This window comes from Garra rufa, chromosome 4, assembly GCF_049309525.1.
Source record: "Garra rufa chromosome 4, GarRuf1.0, whole genome shotgun sequence".
In the NCBI taxonomy this organism is placed as follows: Eukaryota; Metazoa; Chordata; class Actinopteri; order Cypriniformes; family Cyprinidae; genus Garra; species Garra rufa.
In genome coordinates, this window is record NC_133364.1 from 9,298,830 (window position 1) to 9,322,744 (window position 23,915).

A 23,915-nucleotide genomic window follows, 5' to 3' on the forward strand; every position below is an offset into this window, starting at 1 on the left:
TTGATTTTATTAGTAACTTTATGTTGTATTCATCTACACTTGTCATTTTTGTAATTGACTTTATTAGTTCAGCTAGTAGTTTTTGCTGTGGATTAGAAGTACTTAAAGTTAGCATTCAGTAATTAAAAAAAAGTTTTGTTTGTTTTTTGCTGATCCGAAAAATGATCCGATCCGTGACTCCAAATCCGTGATATGATCCGAACCGTGAGTTTTGTGATCCGTTGCACCACTAATCTCAGCGATACTACAATTTAGTATCTAAATGTAGTATTTAAATGTAGTATTTTTTTATTTTGTAATTTTAATGTACATTTTATTTTACTTTAATAGTGTGATTTATGACACCAAATAAAATATCCAAAATGACTTAGTTTCACTGAGATATGTTTATAGTTATTAGTATTTTGAATACTGATTTACAGTAAAAATACTGTGATATATACAGTAAGACACCAAATAAAATTTACCCAAAATTACTAAATTTAAATACATACATTTTAGTATAGCTGAGTTATGTTTATAGTTGTTATGAGTATTTTTAATACTGTTTTACAGTAAAAAGTGTGATTTTTATGACACCAAATAAAATGTACACAAAATTACTACATTTAGATGCATACATTTGTAAAACACATATACCAAATTTATAAAACATTTGCTCAAAATGCACTGAAAGGTGTGCATTATTCATTATCAAGGCTATATGTTAGGAAATGACACAAAACCAGGGTAACTTTTTGTTTATTTGAGATTTATACATCTGAAAGCTGAATAACAAGCTTTCCATTGATGTATGGCTTGTTATTATAGGCATACATATTTGGTTGAGATACAACTATTTAAAAATCTGGAATCTGAGGGTGCAAAAATATTGAGAAAATCGGCCTTTAAAGTTGTCCAAATTAAGTTTTTAGCAATGCATATTACTAATCAAAAATAAGTTACAGTAGGAAATTTATCTTCATGGAACATGATCTTTACTTAACATCTTAATGATTTTTGGGATAAAAGAAAAATCGATAATTTTGACCCACACAATGCATTTTTGGCTATTGCTACAAATATCAAACTAGGCCTGACCTAAACTATATCTATATCTAGAGTCCTAAATATCTACGTCTTGTAGGTGGATGTTCTTTGATTGCCTATCAACCATTTGAAACAGCCAACGCCCTATAGCAACCATCCACAACACTTGCATTGTGGTGCCAAAGGCACATCCATTTATTTCATGCCTTTTTTGTTACCAGTACAATCACAGTATGCTGTCCTCATCATTTGCTCTCTTTTGCTTTGTTCCACCTCTTTCCTTGCTGTGTGAAAGGCAGAACAGAGGTGACGGTTGCTGGGGAGCTTAGAGGAGTTGATTTTGGCTTTTGTGTTGCATGCTTGTTAGCGGTCCAGCCTGAATTTGTCTTATGATTCATGTTCATGTTGCATTGAACAGAGCTGAGGAAATATGACTAATCAGGGATTAATTCTGCAGTGTGTGTGGAGAGCAGTTGCAAGGACTATTTTTATGGTCATTTCTGTACATGCAATTTCATTTCTATTACATCCATTTCTATTTCACCCCCAAATTGTATTTATATTAATGTAACTAAAAGACCAATTAAATTACATAAATGAACAAAAAGCGCAATTTTATGGTATATATATATTTGAATTTGAATTTAGAATTCTATAAATTCTAAATCTTAAATTTTTAAAAATTATTGTATTATTTTAAATAAAACATAATATGTAGTTCTTGAAAAACTTAATATATTGATAATACTGTACATATCTTGTTTTATAATATCTAATTATAAAAAAAATATTTTTTTCTTTGATTTTGGGATTTATACAGCATTTGAATTTAGAATTCTATAAATTCTAAATCTTTAATAAAATTTAAAAAATATTGTATTATTTTAAAAGAAACTTTTGTAATATTTTATAGGATTAGAGTTTGTAATTCTATAAATTCTAAATCTTTAATATTTAAAAATATGGTATTATTTTAAATGGAACATAATAAATAGTTCTTAAAAAACTAATATTTTAATATAATACATATAAAATCCAATCATAAAATATTTTCTATTTTCTATTTTTTTTTTCTTTTGATTTTGGGATGAAATGTGTATTAAGATATGTTCTCGATCAACTTTGTAAGATTCACACAAGAACCAACATGAAAGAAAAAAGATGGGCTTTACATGCACCAACAGAGCAAAAAAAATATATTGCGTGTGTGTGACTTGGTAACAGAAAGTCTCTATGGCCACATGTCCAGTCATGCTGAAGAGAGTGTTTGGTGTATACAGCAGCAGCAGTAGAAGCATAGCAACAGTGTGAGATTGCCTAAGCAAATATTCTCTAATTCTTTACTCAGTGTTTTTAAAAGCTTTTACGTGTGCTGACAGATGGCAGATGAGATGGAGATTTTCTCAGGAACCTCATCAGCAAATGGGTGTTCTCAAATCTCAGGCCACCCCTCTACACACACACACACACACACACACACACACACACACACACACACACACAGCTGATCATTACTTTATTCAGCTGAACTCTGAGATCTGAGGGACATGTTTTAGTTTAAATGAAAAAGTAAAGGTCAGTAACCTTATACTGATCTCACTCTCAGAGCTTAAGCACAGGATTCAAGCTCCAGGCGTGTTAGCCATGCAAGCTCTATCAGTATGAAGGGAGAAGATGAGCCACTCATAGATTAATGAATGGGATAAATCGTAGCGGTCAATACCACTCATTCCCAGCTTTACAGTACATTTAAAGAGCCATTAAAAGAGTTCTTCAATATAACACTCAGGCACATTCAAACAGGTTTGGCATTTGAATAATGGCCGTGATTTACTAATTCATTCGTTGAATTGTTTAGATATTTAGATATTTTTCCCCTGCATGTCATGTTTAAGACTTTGTATTGGACCAGGCTGAAAAATAGAGCTTTTGATGTGATTTTAACTCAAGAAGCTACATTTATGATCTCATTGTTGTCAGATTTTATCGCTGAATTGAAATACTATTGAAGAAAATTCTTGACAGTTTTAAGATTTTTCCTCATTTAAATATAAAGCTTTACTTATATGTTAATTACCTAGAAAAATAGCTAAAATAGGTGTTTTTCAGGGCTGATGCCAGTACCCATTACAGATGAAGTAGGCAGATAACCAATATTTTGAACGATATATACTGTATGTCTGGTGTAAAAAGGAAAATTAATATCAAAATAAGGAATAACAAGGGCTTTGATAAAAACTTTCTTTAAATGCTTTTAAATTGTGTTATTGGCAAATCAGTTTTGAAAATGACTGATACCGATAACCATAAAATACTTAATATCGGTGCCGATAATTGGTCAACCCCTAGTGTTTGCAATGCAGCTCGTGCACATCTTGTTATTGAATCAGTTCAAACTTGCTTTGCTTAATTCAAGCATTGTTTTGATGGTTTAGTTTGTGTTAGATTTGCATTATAAATATGGTCATGTTGGATTTCTGAATGAAATTAAATGAAATTCACTCATTTTCTAAATGCATGTTATTGATCTTTTTGTGCACAATTTATCCATGCATACGCTGAAAATACACAGAAATGTCATAAATAATTATTAAAAAAAACCTAAGTTGACAATTCAATAAAAATGTGATCATTTTATTTATAACTTCGCAAAGTAATTCAAAGTATGTGCAGCACTCCATCAATAGACATGCCATCATTAGACATATACATGAACAAATTCACACTCATGTACGTATACTTGAAAATGTTAAATGTTAGACTTTATAAATCACACTGTGTTTGTTCGCTTAGGCCAGAGGAGAACTGGCCTTGCTACTGAGCCTGGTTTCTCACACCTTTTTTTTTTTTTTCTCCACACCTGATTTGGCTTGCTTATTTGGGGTTTAAAAGACACTTAATATTCAGTAATTGTATTGTTTTGACTGCAGTAACATCGCATGAGAACAAAACATGAACTGACTTGAAATGAGCTGAATACAGACATGATTGTCTTCTGTGGAGCTGCTTTATAGCCAGATCGAATGTGTTTCATAATGGATGAATTTTGCAACATTTACACTGGACTGAACTGAAATTAAATCAACATTGAATTGACTCGAGCTGAATAATCTAGAGTTGCTTAAAGCTGAATTGAATTCATTTCATAATTGATTAATTTTGCAACACACTGAACTGAACTGAATTTAATCAACATTAAATGATCTCAAGCTGAATAACGCCACTACTGTCTTCTGTAGAGTTGCTTAAAGCTGAATCAATTCATTACATAATTGATGAATTTCGCAACTTCGACAATGAATCAAATCGACATTGAACTGAAGTGCACTGAATCTAATTTGTTTCATAATTGACAAATGTTGCAATGTTTAGCAAGTTAAATGCTGATTCAGTTCAGTTCAATGACAAGCCTATGTTGCAAAATTGGTTCATTATGAACAAACTGACACTGAATAGAACTGAAATGAATCAATATTAAAGTGGCTTACTAAATAACAATACTATTGTCATATGTAGAGTTGCTTATAGATAAATTGAATTGATTTCATAATTGATGACTTATTTTGAACTGAATTTAATCAACATTGAATTGCCTTAAGCTAAATAACACACTACTGTCTTCTGTATAGTTGCTTAAAGCTGAATCAATTCATTATATAATTGATGAATTTTGTAACTTCGACAATGAATCAAATCCACACTGAACTGACTTACGCTTAGGGTTGTTCCGATTCCGATACTAGTATCGGAAATGCCGCCGATACCACAAAAAAATCTAGCATCGGAATCGGCGAGTACTTGAACCCACGTACCGATCCGATACCATTTTCTTAAGATGTTATTCCCGCTAGCAAATCAGAAGCCAGTTCTTCTTCGCGGCTCAGAATGCAAACAGTGTTGCCACAAGCAACCACCGTTTAGAGCAGCGAAGAAGAAATACAAATGTGCTAGCAGTTTGTCCGCTAAAACGGCGGCATGTCTCATATGTAGGGCTTTATGATTTCTGCAATGCGGAAAACACGGACGGAATCGCGGAATCCAGTCAAAATGGAATTTACAGTTTAACGCGGAACGTCACGGAATTTGTCAAAGTTTGATGCATTAATCAAAGGTAGTTCATTACACTTAAATCAAATCGTGATATGGACTAATATTAAGCCAAAAACCGACTGTTTAAATATGAATTAATGCGTGGTTCTGTGTTAATGAAGTGTACAGGCGCGTGGTTTGTTTACTCCTTGTACTGAAGCGCGCGGGACACTTGCGGTAATATTAAAGGGCTCCAGACTGTGACCAATTTTTCTGCCAGTGTTACTAATTTTCGTGAGCGGTCACACTGGCGTGACCACCGCGTTGTTCAACTCATAAGCTCTGCCATTTCTGTCTCTGATGAGAAACATAAAATGGCACGCGAAACGAAAGTGAAACTAACACGACACGTTTGAGCTGCTCAGCGCTGACCGTTTATTAGCTTGGACTGCAATGCAAACAAACTTGCACAAACCCTGAACAGCTTTATTCGGGAGCCAACGTTGATTTTGCAAGACTGTTACTGCTGCGAGATGCAGTGAGGAGCATTTGAAAATGCCGCACAATGAATAAGGTTGCTGCGAGATCTAGTGAGAATCTTTCAAATTCTGGCCAAAATTCTCTGTTATAAACAGGGCTGATGTACGTCAGAAAACCAGATTAGTAATACTAACTATATGAAAAAATATTACTGTCAAATGTATGTCATATAATAAAAATACTCTAGTTCACTGTATATGTCATATAATAAAAGTTCAATGTATGTCATATAATAAAAATACTCTAGTTCACTGTATATATCACTGCATATTTGTTTTATTAAGGAATAAGTCTGAAGCACACAATAAAATAATTTATTAGTATTATCTACAGCTGTATATACAATTACACACCCAGGTATCGGATTAGTACTCCGTATCGGCCGATACCCCGAGCCCAGGTATCGGAATCGGTATCGGGAAGGAAAAAAGGGTATCGGAACATCTCTACTTACGCTGAATCTAATTTGTTTCATAATTGACAAATGGTTCAACATTTAGTGAGTCAATTCAATGCTGATTCAGTTCAGTTCAATAACAAGTAGGGCTGTGCAATATGGACAAAATAATCATATTACGATTTTTTGAACGAATATTGCGATTGCGATTTTATTTGCGATTTTGGCAACTGTTTTTGCTTTTTCAAACAAGCTACATACATACATTCTAAATGTATTCAGTGCACAAGAAGTGCATAACAAAACATTTCACAATGAAATAACATAGTATTAAGTTTAATAAACAAAACTGTTATAAAATTGTCTTTAAAACAGACAACATAAAATAAATTAGCCATGTTACTTTTTTTTCCCCGGTACTGTAGCCTACTTTGTGTAATAACGAAAACATTCATTTCAGTGGAAAAATGAGTCCCAAAACTCTCTATTTTAACATTTTGAGGGCTCTACAATCTTTTGCTTTTTTTTTTTTTTTTTTTTTTTTAGAAATTCTTATGTGTTTTAATTTTTCTGATAATCAAAAAGCATAAACATTTATTTATTTTTAATCAAATGAAAAATAATCTCTTTTAATTTTTGGCAAACAAACAGAAGTTTACTGTTAAAATCAATACATGGAAGAAAAATTATATTCAGTTTAAAACGTTTAAATAATAATTGTAGTATTTTTTCTACAATTAAGTGGTTAATCTTGTTGTAATATTTATTTTTTTATCATATATATTGTTTTATGTATGTTTTGTACATTATACTGTACAAAAGTAATACAAGACTAATATTGTTCTGTTACATGTTAGACCGTACTTTTATTTTGACAGGTTGCCGTGAAGTTTCTGTGTGTATAGTATGATATAATGCTAGTTTTCTCAAATGAAACGGTAAAAGTGACACTCACAGCAGCTTTGGAGATTGAGTTTATCTGTTCATGTGAGATGCAAATGCCAAAAATTAGCGGGAGCTTCACGTGTGCTTAAGTATGTGTGTAGTAAAAAAAACAAAAAAAAACGCTTCTCCGCCATTCATACATAACAGAGGCAAACGGAACATGCAGGATTCATATTAAAACGGTCTTTTTGCGTATCAGTTTTCACAGACACTAGTCCATATCGCGATTTGAATTAAGAGACAGACCAACTTTTGATTTATTAATCCAAAAATCGACGAATTCCGTGGCATTTTGCGCTATAGTAAATTTGTTTTTTATGAATGGAGTCCGTGATCCAGTCCGTGTTTTCGCAGAGGAGACATTGTAAACGCGTGACCATGTAGAGACAGAAATGACATGCCTTCGTGTAAATAAGATAAATAACATAAGGCAATTTAGTTTGTTTAATATAAGAACAATGTATAGACCTGTTCTATAGGAAAGATAACCTTAAATGACTTCTATTGTGATCTGGCGCTATATCGAAAATAAAATGAACTTGACGTTCAAGGGGGGTGGGGGTGCCGTTGGGGGGGATAGATTGCAGCCTTATGTGGTTTAGAAATCGCATGTGCTTAAATTGCGATTTTTTTGCGATTGCGATTAATTGCACAGCCCTAATAACAAGTCGATGTTGCATAGTTTGTCACTTATGAACAAACTGACACTGAATAGAACTAAAATGAATAAACATTAAAGTGGTTTACTAAATATTGATAATATTGTCATATGTAGAGTTGCTTATAGCTAAATTTAATTCATTTCATAATTGATGAATTTCGCAACTTTGACAACAAATCGAACCAACATTGAACTGATTTTAAGCTGAATCTAATTTGTTTCATAATTTATAAATTTTGCAACATTCAGTGAGTCAGTTCAATGTCGATTCAGTTCAGTTCAATAACAAGCCGATTAAATTAAAATTAGTTAATTATGAACAAATTGACACTGAATAGAAATGAACTGAATTAACATTAAACTGAAATTCATTATATAATTGATGAATTTTGCAACTTCAACAATGAACTCAACTAACTTTGAACTGACTTAAGCTGAATCTAATTTACATAATTGACAGTCAGTTTAATGTTGATTCAGTTCAGTTCAATAACATGTCAATGTTTCAAAATTCATCTCATATGAGCAAATTGACACTGAATAGAACTGAAATGAATCAACATTGAATGACATTGTCTTCTATATCTTTATCATTATCTTATTTGTTTCATAACTGAGGAATTTTGCAACGTTTACACTGAACTGAACTAAATCAACATTGAATTGATTCTAGCCGAATAATGGCATCTTCTATAGAGTCACTTAAAACTAAATGAATGCATCATATAATTGATGAATTTTGCAAACTTGACAGTGAATCAAACCAACATTGAACTGACTTAACGCTGAATCATAACTAACAAATGGCACAACGTTTAGTGAGTCAGTTCAATGTTGATTCAGTTCTGTTCAATAGAAAGTCGGTGTTGCAAAATTATAACAAATAAATCAACCCGGAACTGATTCACTGAATAACAACAATGTTGTCTTCTATACAAATGTTTATAACTGAATTGAATTTGTTTCATAAATTACGAATGAATCAACATTCAGTGAGTCTGTTCACTGTTGATTCAGTTCATTTATAACATGATGATGTTGCAAAATGTCGAACAAATCAACACTGAATTGTACTGATATGCATCAACATTTAAGTGTTTTAATGAATAACAACACTGTTTTCTTCTATAGAGCTATTTATAGCTGAATCGAGTTGAACTAATTTAGCAATATCAACATTATTAAACTGAACTGAATCAACACTGAACTGAATCAGGCACAGTAATGAGATTATTGCCCTCTGGAGAGGTGCTTATAGCTGAATTCAACTAGTTTCATAATTGATGAACTTTACACAGTTATTGAACTGAACCAACACTGAAATGACTTATAAAACAATGACATTGATAGTGCTGCTTTACAGCAGAAATTGGATTTGGGAACAGTAGTATTTCAATTTTTGACTTATCAATTGCTCCTGTTCTACTACAGTACATGCATTAACCTGTAGCATCTAACTCACACACTCTTCAATCATAAATGAAACAATAACCTCTCTTTTCTCTCTTTCAAAGGGGCGCATTCTCAGAGGTAGTCCTGGCAGAAGAGAGGTCTACGGGAAAGATGTACGCTGTGAAGTGCATCCCTAAAAAAGCGCTGAAGGGGAAGGAGAGCAGCATCGAGAATGAGATTGCTGTTCTACGCAAGTGAGTTCCATTTCCCGCACCTCTCTCCCGTACCACACCTGTACCCATGGCAACAGCATCACCCCTCGCGTCCACACTCATTCCCTCAGTTTGCCAGTTGATAGGAGCTTGTTTGCCTGAGGTTTGACCTCCAGTTACCGTGGTAACTCCGGTGCCCTCTTCCAATTACAGCAGGGAAGCTCCCGCAGATGTTCTCTCTCCGTGAAGCCGCACGCGTGCGAACCGTGTCCGTGAGTGTGGACAGAGGCTTTGACGGTGTTTAGAATGGAAAACAAGTGAATGCTTAGTGCATACTGAATGCACAATATATACGGTTTACTTCCTATTAGTAAACAGTAAGCACAGCGATAAACATAAGTAGTGTATATATTTTTGGAATAAATCCAGTTTTATGTAAAAAAGAAAACCTTTAATAATTTCAACCAATTTTAGTGTAATTACACACTGCCTTTGAAAGATTTGGTGTCATTACATTTTTATTTATTTATTTTTTTAAAGAAATTAATATGCATTTAATCGATTAATATTTTAATAACATATTTGGAATAAATCCAATTTTATGTCAAAAAAAATTCTGTAATTTCATCCAATTTTAGTGCAATCACACACTGCCTACTAAGTAATTAGTACTTTTATTTAGCAAGGATGCATTAAATCGATTCATATTTTGATATCATATTTGGAATAAATTAATTTTATGTGAAAAAAAAGTGATTTCAACTAATTTTAATGCAAAGGTTTGGTGCCTGTAAGTTTTTATTTTATTTAGTACTTTTATTCAAAAAGAATCCATTAAAATCGATGAATATATTTATATATTTAGAAATAAATCCAATTTTATAATTTTCAATTTTAGTGCAATTACACTCTGCAATTTTTTATTTAATACTTTTATTTAGCAAGGATGCATTAAATCGATTAATATTTTGATATAATATTTAGAAATAAATCCAATTTTAGGTAAAAAAAAAAAAAACTAATTAGAGCGATCACACACTACCATTTAACATTTTTGTGCCATGTATTTATTTATATTTTAACAAATTAATACTTTTATTTAGCAAGGATGCATTTAATTGATCAAATGACAGTAAATACATTTATAATGTTTCTATTCATTAAATAATCCTAAAAAAGTATCATATTTTCCAGAAAAATATTGAGCAGCACAACAATTTTAAACGATGATAAGAAGAAATGTTTCTTGAGAATAAAAAAAAACTATATATATATATATATATATATATATAAAATAAAAGTAAATAAAATAAAAAATAATTTTACCTTGAAAATAGAAAATAATTAATTAATATTTTTTAAATTATTTTAAAACTCTTGTTTTGAATTGTAACAATCTTTTCACACAATTACTTTTTTTATTTAAATAAATGCAGCCTTGGTGAGCATAAGAGACTTCTTTCTAAATAAATAAATAATAAAGACCCCAAACTTTTTAATGTAGCATATATTTTAGTACATATGTTGTACAATATTACTTGTAGGAGGCCAAAGATGGGCAGATTGTGATGTAATTTTTTGGGATGTGTGATATCATGAATATTAATTAGCTAGCATTGACGTTGCCAGGCAATTTTACACTTTTCAGTCCCCTGCCCTAATTGATATTCATGAAGTGTTCCTCGCTGACTTGGCACTGACACAATATCAGCTTTAAATTGTGTAGATATTTAAATTGGTTAGATTTACATAAATTAAACTAGTTCTTTTTTTCATTTTATAGTTTTTCATGTTGTTTAAATCAATTTAGTTTGATGCAATCCAGATTTTAATATTATAAAGCGAAATTAGTGCATACAGTGCAAATCTGTTATAAATGGTACTTCCGATCATTAGATTTATTTCTTAACAGTATCACTTCACAAATAATAATGTACTCACTCTAACTCAAAGAAAGCACAGCAATCCAACCTCTCACACAAAAGCAACAAGCTTAACACGTTTCTCAGGTATTTTCCCATTGCCGGTGCAAATGAAAGCAGGTGCGTTCGGTGTGTGTGACATATGGTGTGTGACGGGTGTTTCCCCTGAGACTCATCAGTAAAGGCTGCCTCTGATTCTGACATGGGCTTCTGTTGTCACAGCCATCGTACCCTGGAGATCGGACACACGGTTTTGTCCTTCAAGTCTCGGTCTCCCTCATCTCATATCATAGCAACCACATGATTGACAGCCTGTCTGCCATCTCCAGGGTGATGCCATAGGCCTGTAATTAGATCGAGCGAGTGAGCGCACGAGCGAACGAATGAACAAGAGTGTGTTCGTTCCTTCATTGTCTGTTTGTCTCGCCTGCATATGTATGTCAGAACGAGTGGAAGACAGTTCCTTCGCATCTACAAATGAGATAATGAGATGCCCTCTTCACAATACCCGCAGAGAATCGCTAACGTACACTCCCAGCATGCTTCAGAGTCACGCTGCCTGACTGACTAATGTTATGTTTAAATACTTAAGTCAATTCAATTTATCCAGACATGGGACTCGCTAACCCAGAGGGAAAATTTTAGTGCTCAAAGGCTGCTCTTTCATAGCTCACGAGACATAATTGCGTTCTAATCAGGCGTGACGTGAAGTTTGTTCTGAAAGTAGTAGTCACAGTCAATTAAGCAATATTATGGATTATGAACCAATGAGATGTAACAGTGGGCGGGGCTAGCCAGCACAACACCACTTGTCATTGGTCAGGACAAAAACGAAGCTTTGTTGCATTGTTACAGCTTGTTTCCAATAAAATTTCTTAGGAGATGCAAGAACAGAATCTTAAAGAGATATAATTTTCATACAATGTTTTGACTAAGTACACTCTTAAAAAAGGTGCTTTGAAGGGTTCTTCAAGCGATGCCATAGAAGAACCATTTTTGGTTCCACAAAGAACCATTCAGTCAAAGGTTCTTTAAAGAACCATCTCATTCTTACCTTTTTATTTCATCTCACTCTAATCTTCTTTTGCCACAAAGAACCTTTTGTTACACAGAAAGTTTCTTCAGATGTTAAAGGTTCTTTATGGAGCCATTTAGACAAAAAAGGTTCTTCTATGGCATCGTGAAACACCTTTATTTTTAAGAGTGTATATACTATTGTGAAAAAGAAATGCACTTTAGCATACTTTAAATAAGATAACTTTGGATTTTTAATGTTTTCTGCTCAAGCCTTCATTTATTTGATCCAAAATACAGCAAAAGCAGTGATATTGTGAAATATTTGTACTATTTAAAATAACTACTTTCTATTTGAATATATTTTAAAATGCATGTTTAATTGCAATTAAAAGAACATTTCAAATAGATTACATTTACATTAACTGCAATTAGCTGAACTTGCATTTTGACCCACTCGAGTAACACTTAAGCGCATCTTCATATGTAAATTCATAATTATATTGTCTTTGAAATATTTTATACTGTACAACTAAATACAATGTCAAGGATTTATGGATAACTAAAATATACTTTAATGTTGTTTCAATTGAAACTTTGCCATATATTTAAGTAAATAGGTAATGATGAAGTTGCAATTTATTACATTTAAAATATATAAACTTTAAATGTTGGTTTACCAACATTCTTCAAAATATCTTCTTGTGTGATCAGCAGAAGTAAAAAAACTCATACAGGTTTGAAACAAAGAAGTGAAGCGAGAGTTAAATTACAGAATTTTTATTTTTGAGTGAGCTGTCCCTTTAAAAATTGATCTCACTTGTGCATTTTCTTTAATGAGAATGAGTCTTACTCACATCAGATAATGTGAACACTTCTGAAGTGAATCGGCTATTACTTAAAAGCACCTGGCACAAAAGCAAGCGAGACATCGGCTTTCAGTGGTAAATAGCTAGTGATTCTACCTTTTTTATTGTTAAATGATGTCTTTATATTGGCACTTAGCAGTGTTTCTTAGTGAAATAATGGAATAGAGAGTGTTTTTTATTCCTCGTTCTGCTTTCACCCCTATTCCTCAGTGCTTCTTCCTCTTGAATCAAGAGAGAAGATGGTTTCAGAGGCAGCGAATGAGTCGTGCTACAGCTTCTGCCCACTCACTGCTGAAGGAGAAAGAGAGAGAGAGAAACAGACAGAGGGAAGAAGCAGTGAACGCATGAAAGAGGGATATTAAGCCAGTGAATGGCTTTGTAATCCTCCAGCAGACGGGTTTTCCATAATCAGTTTTGAAAAATCAATACGTCAAAGGGCAAATCGACCTGTGGGTTTTGTCTAAGAAGAAAAAAGGGGCATTTCTTTGTATAGTCGTTTGTTTCCAAAGCTAATGTTTTAATATGGTGCATCAGAGGTGACTCCCAGTTCATCGAATCGTCAATCGATACCGACCTGCCTCTCAATGAATCACTTGCTTTCAGATGTATCCATACCTCAGTAACTCCTTTATATATTAAACAAGAACACAAAGAGCATTACTGACAAAAAAACAAAAACAAATGCCTGCTGGCTGCTTGGAGGCGTTTTACTGCAGTCTTTTATTCTGAGTTGCTTTTTCTGTTTTATCCAGGCCCCTTACTTATGAGGATCAACCTTTTCTGAACGTATGGATGCACAAAAAGAGTTAATGATAGGAAACTGAGGAGGGGGGAAAAAACAAATGTATTATCTGCCCTCGTCGATGTCCAATATGAGCGTGTGCGCGCGTGCCTCTTGTTATTGTCCGCTCACTTGCGTCATTGCCCGGCCTGTTATCATGTGCCAGTTGGACTTGCTGATCAGAATTCACTTAAAATGCAACGCTAATGTGTATACACACAGCCACCGTGACTGTGTTACCATGACGAGAAGAGAGAGAGATGTTAACTGCAGGGATGGAGAGGGGGGAAGGAGAGCAGAAGAAAAACAAAACGAAAAAATATTGCCAGTTGATATGACAGAGATGAAAAAGCCACTTTTAAAGCAGGATCCATTAGATGACATGTGTGCATCTAAATGCTTTGGCGTTTGTAGGACAATATACTGGATATACAGGCAATTGTAAATTAAATTAAAATGTTATTCACTTTATACTGAAATGCATGTGTGTATTGAATGTTAATTTCAATTCTAAAAGCATGCTGGTGCATGCAACTTCAAAGCATAAAACATGGCAGTGTTTATTGTACATTTTATGGGCTTATGGAAATGTGCGCCACTTAAGAATTCATATGGTTATGAGAAGATCCAGAATGTTCCACTCTCTTAAATTAACTTCCTAAACAAACCCTGAGGCAAAGCAAACCAGATTGTGCCAAACACATGCACAAAAATAAACCCTGAACACGTTTTGAAAATTGCAATTTGCAAGATGTGATCATTCAATACAAACTTACTGCAGAGCTTGCCTTCAAAAAGTTTTATTTTATATATATTTATTTATTTTAGTTTCGCAGTTTACGAATGACTTCTGTTTTACACTATTTAAATAAAAATACATATTAATTAAAATATTTCCATTTTGATTAATAATTGATGTGATTTGAAAAGATAAACATGTTATTTTTATTTATTTATTACTTTCTCTTACAGATGAAAAAGTTGTATAATATATATTTTATTTAACTGTACAAATAATAATTTTTTTATTTTTTTATTTTTAAATGATTTTTAACCTAATCTTACAGCTAAGTTTATTATATATATATATATATATATATATATATATATATATATATATTATTTTAGTTTTTCAATTTACCAATTTACTTTTAACTGTACAAATAAATATTCATACATCTTATTATTTTATTTTGCAATTTTTCAAAGATTTTTTTTACTTTCCCTTACAGCTAAGCCTGTTTTAAAATAATATTATTAAATTAAATTCATTTAATTAATTAATTAATTTTTAATTTTGTTAGCTATTTACCAATGACTTTTAACAGTTTTACACTACTTTTATACTAAATAAATATTTATAAATACATCATTTTTATGCCATGTTTCCATTATGATGGAAAAATAAACATTATTTTTATTTGCTTTTATTTATTTATTTAGCAATTTATCAGTGAGTTTTAACTTTCCCTTACAGATGAGACTTTTATCAAAATAAAACCAAATAAAAATATTTTATGTAAGTTTTACACCATTTGAATATACATACATATTCACAAAAATTCATAATATTTATGCCATGTTTCCATTCTGACGAATTGTCATATGTCTCTGATATCAATACATCTGATAATAAATTATGCATTTAAAAGACCTTTATGCATTTTGTTTAACAGAATTAAGCATGAGAACATAGTGGCGCTGGAGGACATCTATGAAAGCTCCAATCACCTCTACCTTATAATGCAGCTGTGAGTATATTCAAAGCTTACATTGTTTTTTTTTTACACACATTGCATTGTGCTCATGTCTTCCTGTTCATTCTGTGGAAATTTTACCAATCAAATACCCAGTTACTTGCTTGTGTATACATTTGGGGATGGTAAGATTTTTAACCAGTTGTGCTGCTTATGAACCCAATTTTGTTGAACTAGAAAGATCCTTTGAAAGATCAATGTCTTTACTGTCACTTTTGATGGTGGTCCATGATTTTCAGCCTTTTCAGAATCGAGTGAACTATGACTTTAACATATTACCGCCCACACTGTCATCTCTTTATCAGTATTCAGCAACCTAGCGGGGGCGTCGCCAACTCATTTCACATGCGAAGAGGTTAGCCTGTCATAACAGAGGTCATTTACATACTGAAGTCTTAAAAGTACAATAAGAGAAAAGGCCTATTTGATTCAAAAGGGTCAGATTGAGCGTGAAAACTAAATCACCACAAGAAACCTTGACGGACATATATAAAAGAAATGAAAATGCATGAATATAAGCATATATGCTCATCTTTATGTAACCCTGCACTCAAAAACGCAGTATTTTTTGTTTTTACTCTTTGATTCAACAGCAGTTGACAGTCTGACCTCTTGCTCAAGTATTAAAGTGACTTCTGTACCGTCCTTCGCTTCAGCTCTCTTTCAATGAGCTTAATGTTCTGACACATGAATGTGCAAAAATTAATCTGTAAAGCGATATAAATAAAGGGAGGAACTGGAAGATAAAGAATGTAGATCTGGACAGAGAGGAAGAGAGAGGGTGGCAGTCTGGTGAGTTGGCTGAGCACTGCTGTATGCTGACGTAGAAGCGTTGCGTAATGGGTGATGGGTAGCAGAATGTGCATGTCTGTCCAGAACTGCAATCACACACACCTTAACATAAGGGGAGTGTGCTGTGTGTGCATCGTATGCATTTAAAGAAGAAAATGAGCCCTCTCTTGCTATTAAACAAATATAAAAAGTGATTTACTCAGAGTTGGGCAGAGAAATGGCATTGGCAATTTTCCTTCTATAATGTGACTTTTTTATTATTAATACTTTAAGCAAGGATGCATCGAAAGTGTCAGTAAAGATTTCTATTTCCAATGAAATTCCAAAATTCTGAAAAAAGTATCAGTTTCTGCAAAAATAGCACAGTTGCACAAAAGCAGCACAACTGTTTTCAACAAATGTTTTTTGAGCTCCAAATCAGCATATTAGACTGATTTCTGAAGGATCATGTGATGCTGAAAACTGAAGTAATGATGCTGAAAATTCAGCTTTGCATTACAGGAATAGATTTTAAAATATATACACAGAAATGTTTATTTTAATTTTTTTAAATTCTAATAGTATTTCACAACAATACTGTTTTCACTGAAATTAAAAAAATGCAGCCAAAGTGAACCTATGAGACTAATTTTATTACATTTCTGAAAAGCAGTATATTTCTAAGTGCTAAATTAATTGTTCTGTTAAACTTGTGTACTATTTGAGCTGTAAAAATCTTTAAATTATTTTTACAGTCATTTTAGGTGTTACAGTGTCATGGGGGACAGTAAAACTGGATATAACTTGACACAGAAATGGTTAATAAAATGCAAAATGTTAACGTATATCGGTTACATCTTGTGGCTGTACTATTGAAATACTGATAAATTTTATTTTATTAGTTTTTTAATTTTGTATTATTTTATTTCATTTCTTTATTTTATTGCATTTTATTTTTATTTTATGTTATCTTTTTATATTTAAAATTTTATTTTTAATTTGTTATTTCATTTTATTTGTAACTAATTTTCATATTTTTATTTTATTTTATAATTGTATTTAATTTTTTTTATTTCTTATTGTTTCATTTAGTTTTTATTGTTTTTATATTTAACTTTATTTTATTTAATTAATTAATTAATTTTTAATTTTTATTATTTTAAGTTTATTTTGATTTCTTATTATTTTATTTATTTTTTATTTAATATAAATGTTATAATTGTAATATATATATATATATTCCTTTTTTCTTTCATTTATTATTTTTCTTTTTTCAATTTCATTTTTTATTTAATTTGATTTTAGTGGGATCCCCCCAAAAATTGTGCTGATCAACATTATGCTGTAGATCAACTGAACTTGGAATAATCTTTACATAGAGGTCATTTATGATAGTCCTTCCCTGAAGGTTGTGTATTTCGAAAACTCGAATGATTCTCTCCACATGTTTTGATAAGAAAAGTGTGCACATCTACTATCAGCAGTTGACTTGATTGTGTAAAGTGGTTTCCATGACAGGTGGTTCCAGGGAAGGGCTCGCTGACGTCAACCAAAAAAAAGGAAATTTGTTATTACATTACATTTTCATGAGAGATTACAAAGACGACAGCATAAACAGGGTCAATTCTGATTTCATTTCAACTTCAAATGCTGATGATGCGGAGACGAGAGGGAAGTTAGGCGGATTAGAGGAAACAAACATTTATTTTCCGTCCTCATTTCGCCCCTGGAAACCGCATTAGAATTTGAATTCCACAGTGTTAATTTGATAGTTGGCCGGGAGCCTGTAACTCTTTTCCCTATTAATAGGTTGCACTGAATGTGTGTGTGTGTGTGTGTGTTACAGAGAAACATGAAGAACATTTTGGCATATGGTGTTGAGATGAATATTTAAACAGTACCAATCTGCTTTCTGTATGATCTCACAGATGCAGTTTAGAAAACTCTTTTCATAATTCACTCTTCGTGTTAAGTGTGTGCGCAAGTGTGATTCAATCAGATATGGACTGTTTTCTGCATGCATGTTAGACCCGCAGGCACTACCACACAGTATGACACGATTTACAGCAGTGGAACGAGAGAAATGAGGACTAGATGAGGACAGAGAGAAGGGGACGAACTAAGGGCGTCTGCACACTGCAGCAGAGAGCGCTGTAAATCCATTGACTACAATAGACATGGTGCATCGTGAGGACATAGAGCAGGAGTGTTCAATTAAAGTCCAAAAGGTCTCTACGGTTTCCTTCCCTGCAAAGGTCTATATAATCATAACTTACACTGGCAGGAGTCAGTAAGGCTTGGAAATGAAATAAGCAATGTGCATTGGAGGAGTATGTACTGTAAATGGTCCGGTTGGCAGCAGTAGTTCTTTGTAAAAATAAGGAGAAGTTTACTTCCAGAATGAAAATGTCCTAATTTCCTCACCCCAATGTCATCCAAATTGTTCATGTCTTTCTTTCTTAAGTTGAAAGGCTAAGGTTTTTGAGGAAAACATTCCAGGATTTTTCTTCATATAGTGGACTTAAGTGGTGGTCAATGGGATGAAGGTCCAAACTGCAGTTTTAATGCAGCTTCAAACAGTGTTGTTTTTGACAACCATCTTAGATTTAGTCTTAGTCTTAGTCTTTTGGATTAAAATGCTTATTAGTTTTAGTCAAATTTTAGTCACTTCTAAATGTGATAGTTTTAGTCCAATTTTAGTCAACGAAAAGTCAAAAAGGTTTTAGTCTAGTTTTAGTCAAAAAAGGGGAAAAAGTCTTTTAACAAATTAATGTAGGTCAGTAAGTATTTTGCTGTTTGGTTGTGTCACTTATAAGTTGTGAAAATAGCAGATCTATAGTTCAACACAATGTGAGCTTCCGGATCGACTATTTTCACCAATAATTACAATAATGAAGGAATGGTTTTAGACATAAAAGACATATATTTGAAATACACCCATAGGTGCTCTCGCCGTTTGCGACCACCCTGTGTGCAAACTGCCGCCATCATGGTTAATCGTCTGTCTGTCTGAGTGACAACAATGTGACGTGTTGAGCGTAACCAAACAAGGATAGAATGCTAAAACGGCTTGCCATACTAGTATGGCAAAGAGTATTTAATGCTAAAACGGCTTGCCATAGCGGCAGATACTTTTTCGGTTTTAATTGGCATGCACAATAAGCAGAAATGTCATGCGTTTTAAACGTCTGACGGACCACCCACTAACATTTTCGTCTATTCTCGTCTCGTCAACGAAAACTCACACGTCTCGTCATGTTTTAGTCATCAGCGAGCCATTTTTATCTCGTCATCGTCTCATTATCGTCATGAAAAAAGTGGCGTCAACGAAATGATTTCGTCATCGTTGACGAAAACAACACTGGCTTCAAAAGGCTCTACACAATCCCAGACGAGGAATAAGGGTCTTATCTAGCTAAACAATCTGTCAATTAAAAGAAAAAAAAAAAATTATATATATATGTTTAATTTATATACTATTTAACTTCTTTCTTTGCACGTTTTACAGTGTTATGTGTGAAGTCAAACTAGTGCATGATGAAGTGCATTTGTGGTTGAAATGTATATAAATGTAATTTTTGTTAAGACAATTACCAATCGTTTCGCTAGATAAGACCCTAATTCCTCATCTGTGATCATGTAGAGCCCTTTGAAGATGCATTGAAACTGCAATTTGGACCTTCAACCCATTGATCCCCATTGAAGTCCGCTATATGGACAAAAATCCTGGAATGTTTTCCTCAGAAACCTTCATTTCTTTTCAACTGAAGAAAGAAAGTCATGAACATCTTGGATGACATGTGGACGAGTAATTTTTTGGTGAATTTTTTATTCTAGAACTGACGTAATCCTTTAAGAGAACCATTTTTCTTAGTGTAAAGAACATTTTAACCTATTTTCCATCATAAAGAACCCTTTGTCCATTGGAAAGGGTCAAATTCTTAAAGGAACCATCAATTCCAATAAAGAACTTATAGTCAAAATAGTCTCCAAAACTGCTGCTTCGTCCAGCAACTGAAAAGGAATAAATTACATTTCAAAATATATTCAAACAGAAAGCAGTTATTTTAAATAAAAATATTTCATAATTGTTTTTGCTGTACTTTGGATCAAATAAATGCAGGCTTGGTGAGCAGAAGAAAAAAAATCTTACTGATTTGACTAGTAGTATATAGATCAAAACAGAAAATAAATTAAGTGGCATGAAACTCTTAAGAGTTATTTCATGCATATTTTCTGTGTGTATATGCATCAGCAATGCATTATTTGTGAAAGGCAATCACCAAAAATATAAAAAAAAGCGAGTGCATCTCCATCCAGAAGGGGGCGCTATAGTCTTAATAGTTTGAAAACAACCCCTGCTCACCACACCAACTTCAGCCTCAGACTTTTAGTACACATTAATATGCTCTGAAAAGCTGGAACAGCACTAATGCACATGTCGGCACACTCTCCAGCTCAGAGCTTAAATTTGCCTAATTGCATGTAGTAGAGTTTGAATTTACATAAGAATGACTGGCTAATGCAGGCGTAGGAGATCAAGAGGCCAAACGTCATCGAGTTCTTTGCTGGGGCTCCACTGTGTGATGGCTTGGTCTCTGCACTTACAGGGACGAGATAAAGTAATTTTCTTTCCTCTGTACTCTGTTATCTGAGTCGACATGTAGCACCCCCTATAGGGCAGTTCATATAAATTACAGCCCTGTATATGAAGTCACACATTACTCCTGATGTTTTAATATGTATCTAAGTATTTAAATCCATCACTTTCTGTCTATTTCCAGTGTGTCTGGAGGCGAGTTGTTCGACCGAATCGTGGAGAAAGGTTTCTACACGGAGAAAGACGCTAGTACGCTTATCAGACAAGTACTAGATGCTGTAAACTACCTCCACAGTATGGGCATCGTACACAGAGATCTAAAGGTGAACAAAAACACCCACATTTACTGTTTTGCATTGGTTTGATATGTTTGATTTTAATATGAGTATGTTTTCTCTCTCTTTAGCCAGAGAATCTGCTCTATTTCAACCCTCAAGATGGCTCAAAGATCATGATCAGTGATTTCGGTCTGTCTAAGATGGAGGGGACAGGTGATGTCATGTCCACAGCCTGCGGCACGCCGGGATACGTGGGTAAGAGCGTATATATGAAGGAGAAATTCCGATCATGTACTGTATACAAATGTGTGTATATTTGAGCTATTGGTAGGTGACTGCATGGGTCAGCAGTGATGGGCAAGCTACTTGGAAAATGTAGTGAGCTAAGCTAACAGTTACTCTTCATTAAATGAAGCTTAACTACACTAAAGCTACAGCCTTGGGTAATGTAGCAAGCTAAGCTACAGCATCATGGCAAAAGTAGTTCACTACATCTAAGCTATTTTTTAAAATTTCATTTTTCTATTGAACCAACATCATACCAAGTCAGTGCTCTCTCAGTGATCAATTAAATTGTCAGTCATACAGGCATACACGTTCAGTTTAATTGTTTATTTAACCACTCTTCCAAACCAATTTGGCAAAAAAAAATCTGTATCATGTACACGCCTGGATTTATCTTATATTTTGGGGGGTTGAATTTTTTCTTGAAAAAAATAAAAACAAAAAAAGCAATGGCACCAGTTTCACAATATTACACGAATAAAACAGGGAAAACACAAAATTTGTAAATAAAATAATTGTATACATATTATTGAATAACATAGTCTATATATGAATGGGTGTTCGTCAACTGATTGCATGTCGTCAGAGTTTACAGTGTTGACAGCTTCGTAAAAAATAGCCTAATGGAAGCGCTGTAGATTTGTTGTATATAGCTACTAAAATATGACAGACCGCACAAAAACAGCACTTTAATTTACTGCCGTGTTTGAACAAAGATAGTGATTGATTTCATGAATACAGGAGCCTGTTTTTTTTAATTGTCAGAATCTATAGTACATAACAAATACAAAAATAAATACAAATCACAAACTTTTGCAGTCAAGACTGTGAATAAAAGACAAGTGTGGAATGTAAGCCAGATTTGGCCCAGACCCTGTTACTATCTGGGAAGCAAAGCTAAATTCTATTGTAAATTTGTTAACTGACAGTAAGAATATATAACCGAGTCAAGCGGCTATTTTCGTTTGCAGAAGGTAAAACACATTAACGTAAATTGTAAGTCTTTGAGAGGAAAAATTAAACCGACAGGTCACAGCGGCTAGGCCTATAAGTCACATTTTATTATATTCTGAAATAAACAGGCCTACAGCGTAATGTTATGACATTATTTCCCTCACTCCACAACAAATCCTTTAACTTTAATCTTATTCAGAACAGAACAATGATGAAATAAATAAATAAATAAATTTGCCTAAACAATCCAAACCAAATTAAATGTGAAACTGAAAGTAGTTGGGCTTATGTAGACTACCTCTCTTGCCACAAATACAAATGTTTCCATATCTGCAATGTATTTGAAGCAAAATTATTATGCATTGGGTAAGCTTTGTACTTCATGCACGTCGATGGAAAATATCATGATGAGCAAAAATGTGCCACGGGACCGGTGGTCACGCTGAACTGCATGTAATACACACTATTTAAATTGACTAATGTAACTTTTGGGTGACTGTTTTATTTTTCAAATGTGTGCGCGTAAGACACCAGCGCGATCAAACAGCTGAATATCATATTCTGTCATGTTGGTCATAGTAAAGGCATAATTCACTACTGCAAAGTCCAAAGCAGTTTGAAGTATTAAGAATATTAGCAAAGATTATTATAATTCGTTTAGACTAGAACACGGTTTCATTCTTATTTTGCTATGGAACCTGGTCGTTTTATGTTTGTTTGTTTTTACTAACGAACCGAAACATTTTGCCTTTCGCCACGAATTTGACACCCACTCCCCATCTGGTACTTCTGAGTTTGAGATCTTCCCAGAGCACTAGCCTGCTTCAAAGACTAAAATCAAGGCGCCCATCACTAGTTCTAATACTACGTTTTGCATTGCAGATTATACAGTTTTCTGTTGCTATGTGGGCGCTCAGTTTTTTTCTGACATTTAGCTAAAATATCGACAAAAAAGTCTCGACAACAAGTGTTAGACTAAGACACACTTTTCTCATCTCCTCGAATGCAAAAAAAAACATTACCCTTTATAAATACAGTGCTGTGTTATAAATACAGAAAACATGTACTTTCAATCAACACTTCTTTATTTACCTCAAGTCTGCAAACACGCTGAGATGCTTCAAACTGCGCGCTGCACTTCATTCAAGAGAGAGGCGGGAGGAATAATGAGGTTTGACTGACAGTTTAATGAGCCAATGGCGTCACGAGGTTTAGTGGCGGTGGCGTCGCTTACTGACCCAGGATCAGTGATCCGTAGCAGTTATATTTCCGATTTGAGCTTAAAGTATAGAACAATATATAGCGTGTAGCTTTTGTTGACGCTACCGCGTTACTTGATCAAAATAATAGCTTAGCTACTGAAAAGCTATTTGATTCAGAAAACAGCGACGCTACCACCACGCTACTGAGAAATGTAGTTAAGCTAGTAGCGTCACTACTTGTAGCGACGCTACTGCCCAACACTGTGGGTCAGTTTAT

At 33.5% G+C, this 23,915-nt stretch overlaps 1 protein-coding gene across 1 annotated transcript in view; it reads left to right on the forward strand.

The window, feature by feature from the left end:
• The window catches only part of camk1da (calcium/calmodulin-dependent protein kinase 1Da), a 72,315-nt gene that overhangs the window by 32,336 nt on the left and 16,064 nt on the right, over nucleotides 1-23,915 (forward strand). The window contains exons 2-5 of the mRNA XM_073838184.1: nucleotides 9,116-9,247; nucleotides 15,468-15,542; nucleotides 21,104-21,242; nucleotides 21,326-21,452. Of these exons, the coding sequence (XP_073694285.1) occupies nucleotides 9,116-9,247; nucleotides 15,468-15,542; nucleotides 21,104-21,242; nucleotides 21,326-21,452 (473 nt within the window). The remainder of the gene's footprint in view (nucleotides 1-9,115; nucleotides 9,248-15,467; nucleotides 15,543-21,103; nucleotides 21,243-21,325; nucleotides 21,453-23,915) is intronic.